We start from the raw sequence: 18459 nt of genomic DNA on the forward strand, positions 1-18459 counted from the left end.
AGAGCCATGATGGCGGCCGGAGCGGATGCGTAGCCCAGAGCTCCGCACCGGCCCCGGAACATTTCTCCTGACACGACGGTGTCGCAGCCCTGGGGCCCGAGGGAACACTGCCTGGAGGTAGCCTGGAGGCTCCGGGGACAGCTGGCTGATGTTTTTGGGGTGGCGAGGTGCCCCACCGCCCCGCATGCACTGCCGCGGCCGGGACCCGGACGGTGCGGCCTGATGCTGCGCTGGGGCGGCGCCGGCGGAGGGGGGACCCATTAGCGCACCAGCGCTGGCCGGTTGAGCGCTGAGTGGGGCGGCGCGAGGGAACCCTAACGTGTTGCCCCAACTGGACCCGATACTGCCTGGGTGGACCTGGGCGAGCACCCGGCTTCACTGTGGGCGTGCCCCGGCTCCAGATTAGTGGAGCCTCCGAAACTCGCAGAGGACCGCAGGCGCTGCACATCTCCTCGTCGTTCTTGCGGGTGCTCGTGCCGTTCCCCCACCACTTGGGAGGCCTCCCCCAGGGGTGACGGCGGCCCGCACAATCTACCCGGCTGGGCCTACTGTGGCCCCACATACTCCCGCAATACGCCGGAGCTGCTGGTTGGCCCCTGGCTGGGGGTCCCGGGGCGTTTGGGACACATCACTGGTAACCGCTGACTACCCGCAACGAGCTGGCCAAGACGGCAGCCGACCTTTCTTCTTACCGGGATTCCTGCATATAGTACTCACAGCACACGCTCTGCAGACACCAAGAGGGACTTCCATCAGCGGGTACATCCAACAAAGCGACGAACTACTACGCAGAGGTGAGCGGAGTTGTTAAAGGCGCCCTAAAACTGGCGATTACTGGATCATCTGATACTGGTAGGGAGTGCCCCACCTCGAGCTGGTTGCGTCATAACTGAGAAAATACTACCTCACCTATTACCTGCCTAGAAACTTTTTGCGACTCCTCTGGACCTTGGAGGTACCTGGCGACTTCCCTTCACTTCGGCGCTACCTGCTCTTGATGTTGCATATTGATTTCACGGAACTGCACACCGATACCTCTACTCATTGCTTTGCTTCCTCCGGTGCTCTTCTTCATTTCTCCATTATACCCCTCCCCGGGCAGCAATGATGGGCAAACCTAAGGCACCCAGGGCTCCGGGACCTGAGCTGGATCTCACCTCAAAGGAGGGGGGAGTCTTGGAGACCCTGGCACAACTACACACTACACTCAAATCCCACTCTGCCCAATTCGATAAGGTTCTACCGGCTATTCGCGACACCAAAACGTCCTTGGAAACCAGAATCGACACAATCGCCACAGACGCTACCCTACTTCGGGCCGACCATCGTAAATTGGCTGATCGTGTGGAAGAAATGGAATCCTCATTGGCAGCTCTCTGTCCCATGGTGCAAGACCTGCATTCCCAACTGAAACAAATGCAATTGGATCTAACCACCCTGCACAATCGCGCAGAGGACGCCGAGAGCAGGTCCCGTCGGAACAACATTAGACTTGTGGGGTTTCCTGAACAGGTTGAAGCACCCAATACTGAACTCTTTGTGGAACAATGGCTGATTGACCATGTGCTAGATGGTAAGCCTCCAAACATTTTCTCCGTAGAGAGAGCACATAGAATCCCCGGCAGGGCCCCCCACCCGGGGGCGCCGCCACGACCCATTATCGTCCGGTTATTGAATTTCCGCGACATAGACTTAATTCTGCAGCGCTCTCGCTCCCACGGCCCATGGCAGTACGAAAATGCCGCAATATCAGCATATCCTGACTTTACGGCCCAAGTACAGGCGAAGCATAACTCCTTCACCAAAGTAAAACAACGCCTCCGGGAACTAAATTATAAATATGCGCTCCTATTCCCAGCTAAATTGCGGGTGATTGACGGTGAGGCCACTAGACTTTTTCAATCCCCGGAGGATACGTGGACCTGGTTACATGCGAAGGGATTGGTGCACTCAGCTACAGACACTTTGGAGGACGTCACTTGGTTGACCCCACACTCTAAACGACACAAGCGGAAATCAAGTAAAGCTGGCCCCTCTCGCGCTCAAGTGGTCACTGAACAAGAGAAAGCGATACGGGAAGCAGCGCACTTCTCTCACAACTCCTTTTTGGCCTTATCAGACAAGTTCCAGTTCCCCTCCGATACAGATACTGGAGCCACGTCGCCTTCCAGGACTTTTGGCGATGAACGTGCCCCCCTGATAACTCCAAGACTGGCTGATGATCTTTGACCCGCCACAATCTATGGCTCCTAAATATTGGTGATGTTTGCCCCGTGTCTCCATACTAGTAGTGCTTCTTATCTCTCTCGTGGCCCCAGGGTGCCATTGTATGAAGCTATTCCGGGGTCCATGGGATGCTCCCAATTGTATTTCATGATAAATACAACCTCCCCCCGACCACATGGGATACTGTGGATATACTATCTCTTAGTCAGAACTGTTTCATATAAAGTATTACACGCTTTTGTTCCCTTTTTATGAGGTTATGGCATGCTATCTGTTACGATACAGGCCTGGGATCTGGGAGTTGTTCCAATGTTTTTTGTGGTTAGAGCCTGCTTGGTGTTAGACAAGAGGGGGATCGCCTCCTTTTGGGGGTTTCGGAGGGGGAGGGGAGGGACTATGGTTATGCCTTTACACTCCTACTCCCTATGACTATGGACTATAACATTTTAACCTGGAATATCCGAGGATTAGGTAATCCCATAAAAAGATATAGAATATACACTTACCTCCGACGGCGCCACATCCATATCGCCTGCCTGCAAGAAACACACCTGACTCACGGTGAATTACTTAAATTGCAGCGGCGCTGGAAGGGTCAAGTTTTTGGCACTAGCTATCCCGCATATGCCATGCCTAAATGGGCGCCCCATACTCTTGACTTCTATATACGGCCCTAACACCCTGCAAGGCACGTTTTTTGATGATTTAACTCCTACCTTATTGTTAGATCCCAATACTCCTAGTCTATGGGTTGGCAATTTTAACTGTATTCAGCATACTGCAATGGATCGCTCGACTCCTCCCAGGCCAAATACCCCTTGTCTCTTGGCCACTAAACATTTTCAAGGCTGGTCACACACTATGCACTTGTCCGACATATGGCGTTTACACCACTCAATCGATAGGGAATATTCGTATTATGCCCCTAGCTACCATATACACACTAGATTAGATTATATTTTTTGTAACTCCCTATTGTGGCCACACATCCGTAGCTCTGAATATCTGGGTAGAACTTGGTCGGACCATAATCCCCTTAGAGTGTCGTTCCAATGGGGGCCAACCAGACCGCGAATCCCACTGTAGAGGCTGCAAGTGGCAGCTCTTCAAGACACGCCGTTTAAAACTCAACTTGTTACCACCGTTACGGAGTATTTTAAACACAATGAAGGATCTGTTGGGGACCCTAGAACAGAATGGGATGCTATGAAGGTTGTGATTCGAGGCCATTGCATGGCCTCCTCCTGGGAGCAAGATCGGCCCTTACCCACAGTATAGGGAAGCTTGAACACGAAATACGGCAATTGGAAGTCGCAGCTGTTACTGACCCTTCCGTCCGTCAATGTCTATCCACGCGGCGCCGCCAACACCGGGAGGACTCCCACAGACTCGGCAAATTAAACTATAAGACATACTCTCTGCAACAACACAGAGAGGGTGACAAACCAGGATGTATATTGGAATGGTTACTGCGTTCTGAGGTTCCCCGAACAGTACTAGGTTCAATCCGTAACGAACATGGTACAGTGGTCAATAAACATGAAGCAATTAACGCAACCTTCGCTCATTATTATAAAAATCTATATACAGCACGGCCAACCCCTCCCACGTTTGATCTTCACCCAGTATTAAAGGATCTTCGGGTGCCCTCCCTTACACAACAACAGAGACAGGACCTAGACCTCCCACTCCACACAGATGAGGTGAACCTCGCAATACAACAGATGGCTAGAGGGAAGACTCCAGGCCCAGACTGTCTCCCCGTAGAGTTATATGCCTCTTATGGGACCATTCTTGCATCCAAATTATTGACTTTGTACGAGACATTGTACCAGCAGGGCGCACTCCCCTCAACATTGAACGAAGCACTCATTGTGGTCCTTCCAAAGCCCGGTAAGGATCCCCTTGAAGTGGGCTCCTATCGTCCCCTCTCCATGCTCAATATTGATTATAAGATCCTTAGTAAACTATTGGCCAATAGGTTACTTCCCCTACTTCCCTCCCTTGATTCATCCCGACCAAAATGGTTTTGTCCCCCACAGAACTACTTATGGCAACGTTAGACGTCCCTGCCACCTCACTGATACACTGTCCGGGGGAGACGGCTGCCCAGTTGCAGTGTCTTTGGACTTTGAGAAGGCATTCGATACTCTGGGATGGCCATACTTACTGTGGGCACTGGGGCGTTTTGGTGTTGGTCCCCAAATGTTGCGATGGATAAAACTTCTCTACACAGCTCCTTGTGCTAGGGTTCGTACTGGGCACTGCGTATCTGAGTCCTTCCCCATTCAAAGGGGGACCCGTCAGGGATGCTCCCTATCACTGATACTCTTCGCACTGGCGATGGAACCTCTTGCAACACGATTATGGCAAGAGGAAACCGCATGGGGCTTGTGGGCCGATGGTAACTGGCACATTACTTCTTTATATGCTGATGATGTACTAATTTATCTACGCGATAGGACCTCTGCCCTAGCTGATTTATTCCTCCTATTAGACCAATTCAGCGAGTTGTCCGGCCTCCGAGTGTACTGGAGTAAGTCCTGTATGTTCCCCCTATGCAAAGAAAGGAACGCTGCATCCTGGGCATCTCCTCAGGATAGACTTCCGTGGGTGGCAAACAGCTTCCGCTATCTTGGTGTAGATATATATCACACCAATACAGATTTTGTAGAAGGCAATTATAATAGAGTGCTCTCTTCCATTCGTGGGTCCATGCCCTTCTGGCTGCGTTTGCCTCTCTCCCCAATGGGTAGAGCAGCTATTGCCAAAATGCTAATACTTCCCCGGTTCTTATATCTCTTCATGGCCCTTCCATTCTTCCCGGAGCTACCTTTTTTCGCAGCAGCACGCAGTTTATCGACCTCTCTCATCTGGGGCTCGGGCCACCAATGGGTCTCTCTCGATATATTACACCACCCAACTCAAGATGGGGGCATGGCGATTCCGGACTTGTGCCGTTATTACGCTGCAGCTCAACTCCACTGGCTTATGACGTGGCTATCAGAGACCCCTTCCATAGAAGGGACCATAATTCGCCAAATGACAGATGGCGCGGGGGTACTGCATTGGCTCTTTGACCGTCCTGGGCCCGGCATACGCGCGGGCCTGCTCCTTCGCACGGCGAAAGCCACCTGGGTAAAGTTTATTCACAGACATCGACAGCGATTTCCCTACTCCCCGGAGCTCCCAATCTGGGAACTGCCCCAGATTCATGACCTCCAGCGACTATATGATTTTCACATGTGGCGCGAGGGAGGGTTGTCCCGCGTCGGTGAGTTGTTTCAAGATGGGAAACTACATACTTTCCAGACACTCAGTACCCTCTACCATCTAGATCCCGGACAATTCCTAGCCCACGCAGCTCTACAAGCTGTAGTTCGACAAATGTGGTCCCTTGGAACCCCCAACACACGACATACTTCACCATTTATTGACTAGGACGGGGGAAAGGAAAGCAATCACTAATTTATATGCCCTATTGAGGGACACAACTGTAGTTCCCCACTCTCATAGTAGAACTAGATGGGACCAGAGCCTGGGAGTGACCCTCACGGACCCCCAGTGGAAGATGCCCTTACAACAAGTCAAATACGTATTGCGGAATGCCAGACTGAAATTTACACACTTCAATTACATCCACCAAACTTACCTATCTCCCTATAGACTGCATCGAATATTTCCGGGAGCTCTCTCGGTATGCCCACGATGCGCCCAAAACAATGCCACCTTCCTACATATGACATGGGAATGCGCTGATATATCCCTCACCTGGGCACACATTGTGCGGCATATTTCCGAAATTGTAGACACCCCCATCCCATTAGACCCACTTTGTAGAGCTCGCCCTTATCCTTTTTAAACGCCTGATTGCTATGAACTGGAAGGCCCCGAAACCTCTTGACATATCGAAATGGCTTAGAGGGGTGCTACACTGGGCTACGATTGAAGCACAAGCACTTAAATATGACAATCGCAAACGTGGGGGCGAAGGTGGGATTACACTATGGGACACGTACTTAGCGAAAGAAGAAGATAAATTGGCCGCTCCCGCCCCGATCGCCTCACCTGGTGGGGATACCTCATCCAACCCTAGCTAAATTAATCAAATGTGTCAGCTTCATGGTCGCGACCCAATAGCAGCTCTCGCGCTCTGAACTCGCTGCCTCCTCACATCATTCCATCCCGACCTACAATCACTGTATCGCATCATTCATTGTATCTCCTCTCTTCCCCCCACCCTCCTCGATCGCGGTTGTTTCACGTTAAGCTACTGCGCCCCCCCCCTCCTCGATGATGTGCCTATCCAAATCGTGTGCCAATACACCTTCTCTTCACCAAGCAGCTCTCTATTGTTGTTTTTCACTGTTCTTTCTTTCCGTTGGACCTTATTGGTCCCTGTTGCTTATTATATAATTTTCCTGCATTGGACTACAGTACACCCCATAATGTTTCTATTTATAGAATAGTGTATACTCAATTATTAGCTCATATATTTCTGACCTTCTCTGTTATGTATGAATGTAATACATTATCACGCGCGATGCACCACCCCATTTATGACCTATTATCGTTAACGGATAATACCTGACTGGTGCAAATATGTTTTCCTTTTTCATAACTACAATCCTTATCCACTGTGCGTGATTGTATAACAACCAGATAACGACATGTAACAGATCACTTATACAAAGATGCTCCATTGTATATGTTTTATTCAATTTAAAATACCAATAAACAGATTTAACAAAAAAAAATATATATATATTTCCAACGAAATACAATATTGCAACGTTAGCCTATGGAGCCCAGTATTCATAATAGGGGGAAAATGAAATGAGCAGTTTTTCCTCACCAGTGCCTATAAAACATCTTTGGTAAGGACCCTGCCCATAGTTACATGACCAACTCCCCCCCCCATCCCTAGCCCTCCCCCCTTTGTATACCCCTCCACAGACACCTAGGTGAAACCCTGGGGGTACCTCCTATGTAAAAAATAATGTAGATTATCATATTTAAAGAGCCCATAGCACCAAAGCCAATTGGGACACCATTTCCATTTAAATACAGTCTGCATTTTAAACAAATTACAAAAAACCTCCAGCAGTGCCCACAAGCAAAGCGCATCAAATCTACTGGGCCTCTAACTTCTGTGCCCTATTATCTACTAGGGTATTCTGGGTAGTTGGCACCCCCTTGCCCCATTATCTACTAGGGGCCTATAGGGGCTGTCAAGCGAATGGTAAGAATTTGACTTTAAAAGACAGGCTGCAAGGCAGGCCTGCCTTTAAAAGGACAGAAAGCATACAGCAGTGCACACATGCAAGTGCAGAAATTCTACTGGGCATCTAATCTCCATGCCCTATTATATACTCAGGATTTCTAGGCAGATTGTACTCCCTTGCCCTATTAGCTACTAGGGACTTACAGGGTCTGTCAGGTCAGGCCAACTGTAAGAGTACCCTAATACCTAGTGTACTCCACTACATGCATGTGTTTTAACATGGCACTGGCCTGGGCCTGGCTAGCAGGGCCCAAGACACAGAGTCAGTTACCATCATTACCCGTCAGCAAAATAATTGGGAATGAACAGGGCAAAAGAGGATGACTATGCAACAGCTAGATGGTGTGGGCATCAGAGGGGTAGGCAACATGGGAGGGGTACCCAATCAAAGTGTGCCAATATTTCTCTTACGGGACAAATCAACCAGACCCCAAGTGACAACCAGGTTACTAACAAGTGTTTTCAGGTATTGGAGAAAGTGTGCGAAAATGTTAGGATGCTATCCTTTGCACTAACCAGCACTTCCACTGGTTGGACGGATGTGTGGAGACTCTGGTCAGTCTTACTATGCCCCAAAAGCTGTTACAGTAGATAGAGGCTGAACTCATCATGCTAGGGGGGCTGCTACATAAATGGGCAAGTCAGGGCCTTAGCTCAGTCGATCAGGGAGGATAACCAACTACCAGTGTCCCATATACTAACTTGTGAGTTTGCATGCCTGTAGGCCACTGGGTTGAGAGAAGGCAGACAGTGCACTGTCATACACTTACTACTGATCCTGGGCTGTAGCAAACACCTAATAACTTGAATATATAAAGGCCACAGTGGCATAGTTTGAAGTGATGTCCTGACACTCACCTTAGGTAAACAAATGTTATTAGTGAGTTTTCATCACTATTACAAGCCGCACTGCAAGTTCACCTTTATTCAGAGTCTTTAAGCAAAATTCATTTATAACATTTGTACTTCAAATCAACCATTTGCCGTCCCACATTTAAATATTTCCTACCTCCACCCTTCTCCCTTCCTCCTGAATCAAATTACATGTATTTATTTGGGATTCCTATCATGGTGTAGTTGCTCTTGATGTTAGTTATGGGTATTAAATTCTAGTTGTTGTCCGTTTGGTGTGAGTGGGTGGTCTCATCAATTTGGGGGAGTCAATCTCGAAGCAGAAAGGGCATAAGGTGTGTTGGTCCAGGCTGTTCTACATATCTCTTAAGGTGTGTGGATTTATGGTCGGGCAGAGATGATCCTTGGGTGCATTCACCCAGGTCTCTCAGGCTGTCTACCAGAGCCTCCCACACCCTAGCTATGTCAATCAGCCTCAGGCCTCTTTTGGCTACTTTAAGTAAGGAGACTCCTTCATAGATCACCCATTTTTCTAGTTCCCTGCACCACTTTGTGATGCTGGGCCCTCTCCATCCTTTCCAGTTCATAGGCCAGGTCCTGGCACTTGCTGGTCACTTTCATCCTGGGTGTGTGAGGGAACCACCCCAGTAAACAATGGACAGGCGTGCATGGAATCTCCTTGTCTATGACCTCAGTTACTGTGCTTATCACTTCTTCCTAATATGTTCCTAAATGGGGGCAATCTCATAATATGTGTTGGATTTCAGCTCCCTCTGTTCCACAAAGTGGGCAAGATGTACCTGTCATGTTAAAATGCAGACTGATTTGTCGTGGGGTCAAATATGCCCTATGTAGGATAAAGGTGAAACACACCTTACCCCTGACATATAGGGCAAGGAATGGGAAAGAATGATGTCCCATGTACAATCAGTGTCCCAAAACATCAGACTGAAGATTACCAAGTTTAATTTCCTGCAATAAACATATCTTTTCCCTAAGAAACTATCAAATATATTTAGAGGAGAACCCAGATTATGTCCCCAGTGCTCAGCGCCAGGAGCAGATTTTATGCATATGGCCTGGGCATGCCCGATAATATAGGGATACTGGACACAGGTGGCTACAAAGTTGAGTGAATCCCTAGGGCGGGAACTACATCTGTCACCTGAGACACCCCTGCTAGGTGGGTTTCTTCATCCAGTGCCCAAGAGAGAAAATAATAAACTTATAGGCCTGCCACCGGCGTTGGCCAGAAAGTTGATAGCTCGGGTCTGGAAGTCGACTTCGTGTCCACTATATATGACTTTGTCATAGATGTAGAACACTGGGCCAGGGGGGAGGAAGAAGTACAACTGAGAGTAGAAGCATGTGGTTCCCGCAGAAGGCCCCTATAGGAGGTGTGAAGGGTACTTACCTCAAACGTCATAGAATATTTTAACCTGCCTGTGGACCAGAAAAACTCCCACTCAGACCCCGAGGTACACAGCCTGGATGAAACAGACAAAGGATCTGATGGAGTTGATGGGGATAACCCTACCAGGAAAAGCCCCTAGGCATTGTCTTTTGGTTTGTTCCTCGCACCTGCTGTTCAGCTCACTGTGCAGCTCAGTCCCATTATAGAATATTAAAGATTAACAAAGCCTATTGATGTGATTGTATGGTTTCTCTGGTTTATTTCACTTTTTACATATGTTCAGCCTCAACCCCAAGATGCTCCTCCATGCAAGGTGATCAGAAATATATACCTTAAATATGTAAAACTGTATTAACGCTGATCCTATAGGCTATCGATAAAAGCAGCGCCCGATCTTCTAATGGAGATGAGTCCTCTAGTGTAGTGACTCACTGTATATGTGATGCAAGGATGTGTTTGACCTGCAAATTCGTAAATTGTTCTAAGTCTGCCAGCTTGAACTCTCTATGGACTATGTCTAATGAGACCATTTCACCCCCTACACTGAAGTCTCCTAACTGGTTTATGCCAATAAGATTCCACCCCTAGCATTCCTACAGGTAACATACTTCAGCCAGTGTGTTACTGTCCCATTGTGGGGTCTCCTTTGGAAGTGTATACTCAAATCCTACAAGTTGAAAAGTTGATTTCCTGACAGCCACTATTGTTTGACTTGGAAGAGTGCTGCTAGGTAAACCCTATTCCCATTGCATGTCTATATATTCTAAAACTTGTTCACTTTGTGGCAAAAACATTAGCTCATTAACTGTAGTTAACTGTATAGCCAAATAATATTTTGTGATGTCAGGAAGCACCATGCCACTATTATATACTCCTCTAATTAAATTAACTGATTCAGCACTATGCGTGGTGACACACTGTTCCATAGCACTAATCAAATTTCTGCCTTTGCTTTCCTATACAATTCTTTCAGGATCTTCTGTAGGGTATACAGGAACTGTGTCAATGTCACCATCTTAAATATTACCACTCTACCCATTAGGGATAATGGCAAGGTCCTCCAGTGTTCGACATCTCCTTTAAAAGCATCCATAGAGTGTGTACAGCTTTTGCTTGATAAATTCTGCTGCATCTTTAGTAACGCATTTCTGGGGTACTGGAACCCTCCACTGAGATATGCAGTGGACATTCCCGCAGCAGTACTGGGCCCCTCTGCTAATGGATATTTTATGACTTTCCCCCAGTTAAGTTTGTAACCAGATTATTTCCCATATATCTTAAATATCTGTACTGTTCTGGGGATAGTGGAGTCTGGCTCTGCCACATATAACAGTATATCCCCGCGTATAATGACATTCTTTTATCCAACGAGGCATCCCATCTGAAGCCTCTAGTCAGTGGGTCGACTCTGATCCATGCTGCTATGGCTTCTAGGGCCATCATAAATATCATGAAAGACAATGAGCACCCCTTGTCTGGTCCTTCTTCCTAGTCAGGGGGTATTCTGACATCTCTTCATTCACCCTTACTCTGTCCATTAGCTGTTTGAAGATGAGATCTACCCAACTTCTATAACTGAGATGGAAGCCCAATTTTTCAAGGACTCAGAATACATAGGTCCATTCCAATGTATCAAATGCCTTTTTGGCATCAAGCAATATTACTAAGGTCGGTTCCTAAACTGTCCTCATTTAAACCATACATCTGTACAACCCATGAAGATAGAGTTTTGTACCTCTACTTGGCATGAAGCCACACTGGTCTGGGTGAACCAATGTTGTGATGACTCGTTTTAGTCTGGTTGCAAATACATTCACCAATGAAGCACATATTTGGTTTGTTATTTTTAAAGCACAATATAATATCATTAAAAACAGCTTCAAGGTGCTGAGTAAACAGGATAAAAAAAATTAAAATAGCCATACAACCTTTTATTAGTGAAGCAATAAAATAACACTACACAATAAAAAGTGCAGCAAAGAAGAAAACTGACAAAAATCAACTCAGTGAAACTGATTAGCGCTTTTAAATTAATTGTGTGGGCCCATAGGTCATCTTCCCAAAAAATAACATGAGCCTGAATTTTGTATTCTGTTCTAAGCCAATTCAACTACTTACAGTATAAAGAAAAGTGACTGTGTTTTCTAAGGTTACAAATCAGCCTGATTGTTCAAATCGTTTTGAGGCGTATAATATGGATTTGATGGATCCTGATATATACATGCAGGCAGTACTGGCACCATTAGAACAGCATAGATTGTACAAGCTTAATTAATATTGTCTCTCCAATAGATGACTCATCTTGGAAACACTGTGTAAGTGAAAGCTTGAAATCTTAGCAACCGTAGAATACTCAGATTCAAAAGTAAGGTCATCCTCACAAAAAAGTCACAATTGGGTTCCTAACAGACTGAACTACAGTGTGTGTGGGGCTCCAAGTGGTGAAAGAATTATAGGGAAGAACCTCTGTTCTTGCACCATTAAACTTCCGCCTTTAATCATCTATCCATTTGTTCTGCAACAAACAATGTGCATCCCCCTAATGCTTCACCGCCTCCGCACCCTACGTAATCCTCCATTAAAGTCTGAAAGCTGTCATGGCCCCTTTGGAGCTTGTAGACACATCACAGGGACTAGAATTAGCCCTCAACCTTCTACTACTGGTGAGTTTTTTTTTAAGTCAGAGCACTGAAGATAATGCTGATCTCACTTAAAAAAGGGGATAGGAGACATCTCACAGAAACAACCAAGGATGACACTGAAGAGTCACTAAAGTGATACAGGATTTTCAGCATAGGTATACATCTCTGATTGCAACCAAGAGGAAACTCTGTGTGTCTAATTTGTTTCTACCTCAATTATCCTGATGAGGTACTGTCATGTTCTCTCCACTAATACCTTAGTCAATCTAGCTAGACTGTGTCATGGCCCTCTATTTCTACTGGTCCACTGTTAATAAAGGCATTAATGTAATTGTCTTGTGTGGTTTAAAATGTGTCTAAAACAAACAACTGATTTTAATAATGTAGGATGCATGGTGCATCATAAAAACAGTTGTTCATGTTAAGACCTAATAATACAACTGGTTAGCATGTTTCATTGCCTCTGATTTTGATGGCAATTTTATCAGGGCAAGAAGACATGCTTGTGTATTTTTCCACATACCATAATCCAGCTACTGTGATGGCCTACCAGCAGGAAAAATCCCACTTGAGGACCTGTGGGGTTCGGGGTTCCACACATCCAACCATTCGGGAATAAATCAGGAATCTAATGTTCCGCAGATCAATCCCAAATGGGTTCTTCTTGGACAGGTTAGTTCTAAGCCTTTTAGTGTCATAGATAGATTCCCTAAGGACTCCTCCTTGTCTCCATACCTATTCATCAATTTTATATAACCACTTGCTTATCTAATCCAGTCATTTAAATCATCCCTAAATGTCTTCTGGAAATCAAATGCTGGATGCGCACCAATTGGCTCACTCTGATAAAACTGAGGTCCTGATGGTAGGGGACAATCCTTCACTGTCAAACAAAAACATCAGACTCTTTCAACTCTGCTTACCCCTAGCCAGCTCCACCAATGCTAAAAGGCTTGAAGTTGGGCATCAAATTTCCAGTATCACACCATGTTTAAGCAGTGCTCTCTGCTGGCACCTTTCAGCTACGTAAGCTCCACAAATAAAAAAAACCTCTTCCATTCCCAAGTAAGCCACAAGACAGAAGTTAATGCTCTAGGCTGGACAACTGTGGTTGTGTCTACCACTGTATGTACAAGCTCCACATGCATTGCCTACAATGCCTCTCAGCTCCCCGTTTTTCCAGAGCAACTCCTCTGCTATGTCATCTCCATTGGCTCATTACTGCTTCATAAGTCCAATTCAAAGGTGTATGTCTTGTTCATATGGCAATCAACTGTGCTGCTCACACACCCTTACATCCAATTGATGAATCTCAGGTCAGCTAATCTTCCTCTTAGAAGTCTGTAGTGGTCACAAATTTACCATGGAGAGCACAGCATTCTCCTACCTGGCCTCGAAGGCCTGGAATGGCCTTAATCGTAACATCTAAACTTCCAACTTCCCTCCTTAGCTTCAGGAAAGTCTGAAAACGTGTCCTCTCTCTTATTTACTCCTTTCTCGGAGAACCTTCTCTCTCACTGCCAAGCGATCCAAGGGTGAACGTGCACTTACAAACCCTGATTAACATTAACTGATGTAATAGGTCCAACACACTGCTGTTCAAGAAAGATTCCAGTGGAAAATAATCCAACTAACAGATACCATTGTATCCTATCAGGTGTAACCTTTTGTGTCCTACAGAGGTTTAACCCGGGTGATTATCCTGGCTTCTTTTTACAACTTCTGAAAGAGTACCCATGAATGCTAGGTAGCCAAGGAGAGGTGGGCCCATTTTGTACCCACATACTTACTGAGAAGGTGCAGCTTGGGGTCCTAGAATGTCTAAGGGAATATGTTTCCGTGGCTCATTAGGTCGATTCCTAATTATCATAGGTTGAGCTCTTGGTTTCATGTTTTTTTTCACAAAGCACATTGCATACATTCTCTTACCAAGCATTCAACTGGAGTATCCATCCCCAGCCACCAATAACTGAACCTTAACCTTTCTTTGGTTTTTGAGATACCTAAATGACACTTATGAGCTAGATCCACCAATTCTTCTCTTAATTTGACTGGAAAACCTAATCTAGTACCACGTAACAGAAAACCATCATTGGCAGATAACTGATCTTTGACCAACCAAAAATCTTTGCACTGTTCACCCCCTTGTTGTTTGTATTTCCAGTCAGAACAGATAAGATTCATCACCTTTTGTAAAGTTTCATCCCCCTTTACCTCCTCACGCCACCTTTCTTCCAATATTATCTCATAATCAACTTCACAAACAAATTCTGTGTAATCATTGGTAGCATCAATATCTTGGTCATCCTTCTTCTCATGTGCTAACCTTGATAATGTAGCTGCTATCACATTTTCTATGCCAGGGATATTCTTTATACTAAAATGATATTCTTGTAAGCTTGTGACCCATTTGGAAATTCTAGCAGAAATAGAGTCAATACCCTTCTTATTGAAAACCTCACACAAAGGTTTGTGATCTGGACTTACTGTAAAAGTACTCACCCACAAAAACGTCTTACATTTTTTTATTGCCCACTGAACCGCAAGGGCTTCCCTTTCTATCACAGAGTACTTGCGTTCTGCAACTTTCAGACTCCTTGATATAAACATGATAGTATGTTCAGGACCACACCCTCCTTGTTGTAATATTGCTCTAAGACCTTTGAGGCTGGCATCAGTGGTAATAATAGAGCTTTTCTTAGGATTACTCTAATGTTACGAATTTGGGGAGTGGGTGAATATTGTCCACTTCTTTCCCCATAAAGGGAAACCCTAAATTATGGATGTGAATGTAGTGGGGCTCTATTAAAGAGATAATCAAGAACCACAACATCCTTTCCTGTATAGTTAGGACTACATGGGAAATAAACTTTGGGTCTAGTGAATAGCAGGGCTTTCCAGGCAGTGGTAAGCCCTGATCGCTGCAGCTCAGACTAGACAGAACTCACTATGCCTATTACTTGTATTCAAGGCACACAAAAAGTATCCCATTAACCAGGTTAACCTCCAAGTGGGGAACCACAACTGTGAAAGAGTGAATATTCTCTCTCATCTACTCAAACCTATTGTCTTAGATTAGATACAGATATCCCTAATTTTAGCAGTGAAGTAGTTGAGAAAGGCTCCTTTTTATGCAGAAACGTCTCCAGGCACTATACCCAGAATTAAAGGGAGTTGAAATAAATTCAGAAGAGAAAAAATAAAAGCTCTAGAAATAATTATCAGCCAAGCTGAAGCCCACTGGTTAGACTGGAACTGCCACGTGACTCTCCATACCCCTACCCTTTTAAGTGAAAATAAATAAACAAACACAATACAAACATGTTCTAGTATCATGTCCTTCCCCATGCTTATTGAAATCCAGCCGTGGCACAATGGTGGTCTTAGGATCATGATGGTAATTCCTGGTATATTTGGACATCTGCAGCATAATGGCACCAAACCCTGGCACAATAATCGCACTGCTGCAATGGTGGTGAATCCTTCAATATTATGGGCATCCATGGTATGGTGAAGGGTCTTGTGTTATGGAGGAAATGATTGCTCTACTGCAGGCATTCTTTGCACATTGGTGGTTAATCATGACATATTAAGAACATCAATGGCACCTTCAACTGCTATAAAGCAGGTCCCTGCATTATTGTGGTACTTTATGACGTGCAGTGAGCATTAACTGTATGCAGATGCCCAGCCAATGCTGGACACGGACTAATAGCTTTAATTATTGGCATAATGTGGGCAACTATAGTTTGAAGGTGTCAGTGCATGAATGTAAATAATTGTAAATATATTAAAGTTAAAGCAGGTTCAGAGAAGGCAGTGCCATTAGTGTTGAAGTTTAGCCAACCTATTGTACGAAGCCTTGGACAAGTACTTATTTGCTAGTCCTTGGGCTTAGGAGAGAAGGTTGGCAAGGTAAAAACTACAGCACGAGAATGGTTGTTTCTTTACAAGGCTCAAGATTAGAGGCAATATCTCTATGTGGATACCTTTAGGCCCTGCCACTCTAGAGAGCATTATTAGCTTACACAATTAATTTCACAGTTATATTCAGTGAGCGTGGAAATCTTCTAAATGCTGGAGTGTGATTTTGTTTCACCTTCCCATGGTCTCCCAGTAGCATATAGCACATTCATACGTTCCATCTAGTCTCTACCACTTTAATGTGACAATCGAAATGTTTTTGTAAAGTATTCGTACCATAGACTAAAAAGGATGCAAGTTGTAACATATATTTTTTGCCACTTCCCACACTGAAGTTCACTGCTGCTCGTAAAATAACTGTTAGTTAGCCACGGTGTTCTTATGGTTTCACAAACTCCGTTTAAACATCAGTTTACCATCCATTTCGATGGAGAATTTAATTGCCGTTTTATTTTGTTTGGCTGGGTCATTTTGTGTTATTATTGTGAGTTTTACATTATACTACGTCTGTTCACGTTTTACTCAGGCACCTTTTAAGTTGAACGTTTGCTGAAAGGCCTGCCTCAGGCGTTAAGGTAATAAACAGCGGTCTGGCACAGCTTACCACAGATCTGGAAATCTGAGCTCTAATCATTGAAAGTTCTAATCATGGAATACCTCAACAGACGCCTCCACTTCTACGTCCCCACCCGCCCCTCCGCTCCTCTGGCCTCGCACTCGCCACCGTCCCTCATCCGACGCTCCACAGCGGGTGGGAGATCTTTCTCCTTCCTGGCGGCCAAGACCTGGAACTCCCTCCCCACCAGCCTCAGGACCACCCCGCTTTCGGAGACTCCTAAAGACCTGGCTGTTCGAGCAGCGATAACCACCCCCTTTGTCCCTAGCGCCTTGAGACCCGCACGGGTGAGTAGCGCGCTTTATAAATGCTAATGATTTGATTTGATACTCCAATAGATTTTCATCCTTGATCTCGGCTTGGGCGTGTTACGGGAAGGGCTGACTTAAGCGATGCTGTGCAGCAGGGGCAAAGCTGTGAACATTGACAGACAATTTTGCACGGAAAGCTGTAGCGCACAGGGGACAGTGCACATGTGAATGAGGCACTGTGCTCAGTGCAGGAAGACAACGACAGGTGCAGTACGATAGAACAAATCGTGCAAAGTGAGCACAGTGGGTCACTACACCGCGCAGTACGGCACTACTGTGTGTTTTTAAAAGCAATGCTTGGCGAACATGTAGTTTCAGCGCTGGGTGTAGAAGAAACAGTCCTGAAGCTACAGTGTATGCACATATAGTACAGGGTCAGCACTCACCCGCGCAATGCTGATCTCTTTGATGACATAGTGACGCCCGTCCTCCCTGGAGGTCACTAGGATAGCGGTGCCGAAGGAGCCCTCCCCGATTTTGGCCACCCGCTTGTACTTGTCCATGGTTAGGGCATCCCTCTAACCTAATGCTGCAGTTTACTGACTTCTGGGTGCGTTCATGTGCGAGGGGTCACAGCCCCTCCCCCGCAGAGGCGCACAATGGATCGCTCCAGGGAGAGGCGCAGCAGCACATCCTCGGCCCAAGCCACTCTCTGTGTATCGGTTGCCGAGCAGCGGCCGCCGGAACTTCCGATGCTCATAGAACTGGAAGACGGACTAACACAACTCAAATGACACGGCGAACATTTTTTTCATTCTTTATTGAAAAGTTTAGGACGCACAAAAATAACAAAACGCCGGTTATTACCGGGCATGTGTTCGTATGTTGGATTTGTAATATCCAGAAGCTCGTATGGGGCAAACGTATGTTCGTTTCAATCCCTTAAATTCTATTTTAACTTCAATGATTTGTTACTGTGCTTAATCATTTATAAATTAATCTTCACATTTAAAATAGTTTTGAAGCAGTGCTTGAAGTGGAAAATTAGAAGTGCAGGTGCTCTGTATCATGGTACCTGCTTTTTTGTGAGAAGTGACGGTACTCTCAATTAAAAGTAATACGTTTTTCCTTAGAAGTGCAGGTACTCTCCCTCTCAAAATAAAAAAGTGCCGGTACTCAGTACCGGACAGTACCGACCCATTTAAAGTACTGTTTTGAAGTGATATATTTGAGAGAGCGCAGCTTATATA

The 18459-nt window shown here is 45.7% G+C and overlaps 1 protein-coding gene across 5 annotated transcripts in view; it reads right to left on the reverse strand.

Moving 5' to 3' along the window:
• The window catches only part of NEK1 (NIMA related kinase 1), an 800483-nt gene extending 782508 nt beyond the window's left edge, over positions 1–17975 (reverse strand). For 4 of the 5 annotated variants that reach the window (XM_069244192.1, XM_069244183.1, XM_069244176.1 and 1 more), the window contains exon 1: positions 17656–17963. In XM_069244192.1, the coding sequence (XP_069100293.1) occupies positions 17656–17772 (117 nt within the window). In that variant the 5' untranslated portion in view covers positions 17773–17963. Of the gene's footprint in view, positions 1–17655 lie in introns of all 5 variants that reach the window. The other variant, XM_069244156.1, reaches the window with a different exon arrangement.
• Between the last annotated feature and the right edge of the window lie 484 nt (positions 17976–18459).

The sequence above is a fragment of the Pleurodeles waltl genome, chromosome 1_2 (genome assembly GCF_031143425.1).
Source record: "Pleurodeles waltl isolate 20211129_DDA chromosome 1_2, aPleWal1.hap1.20221129, whole genome shotgun sequence".
Lineage (NCBI taxonomy): Eukaryota > Metazoa > Chordata > Amphibia > Caudata > Salamandridae > Pleurodeles > Pleurodeles waltl.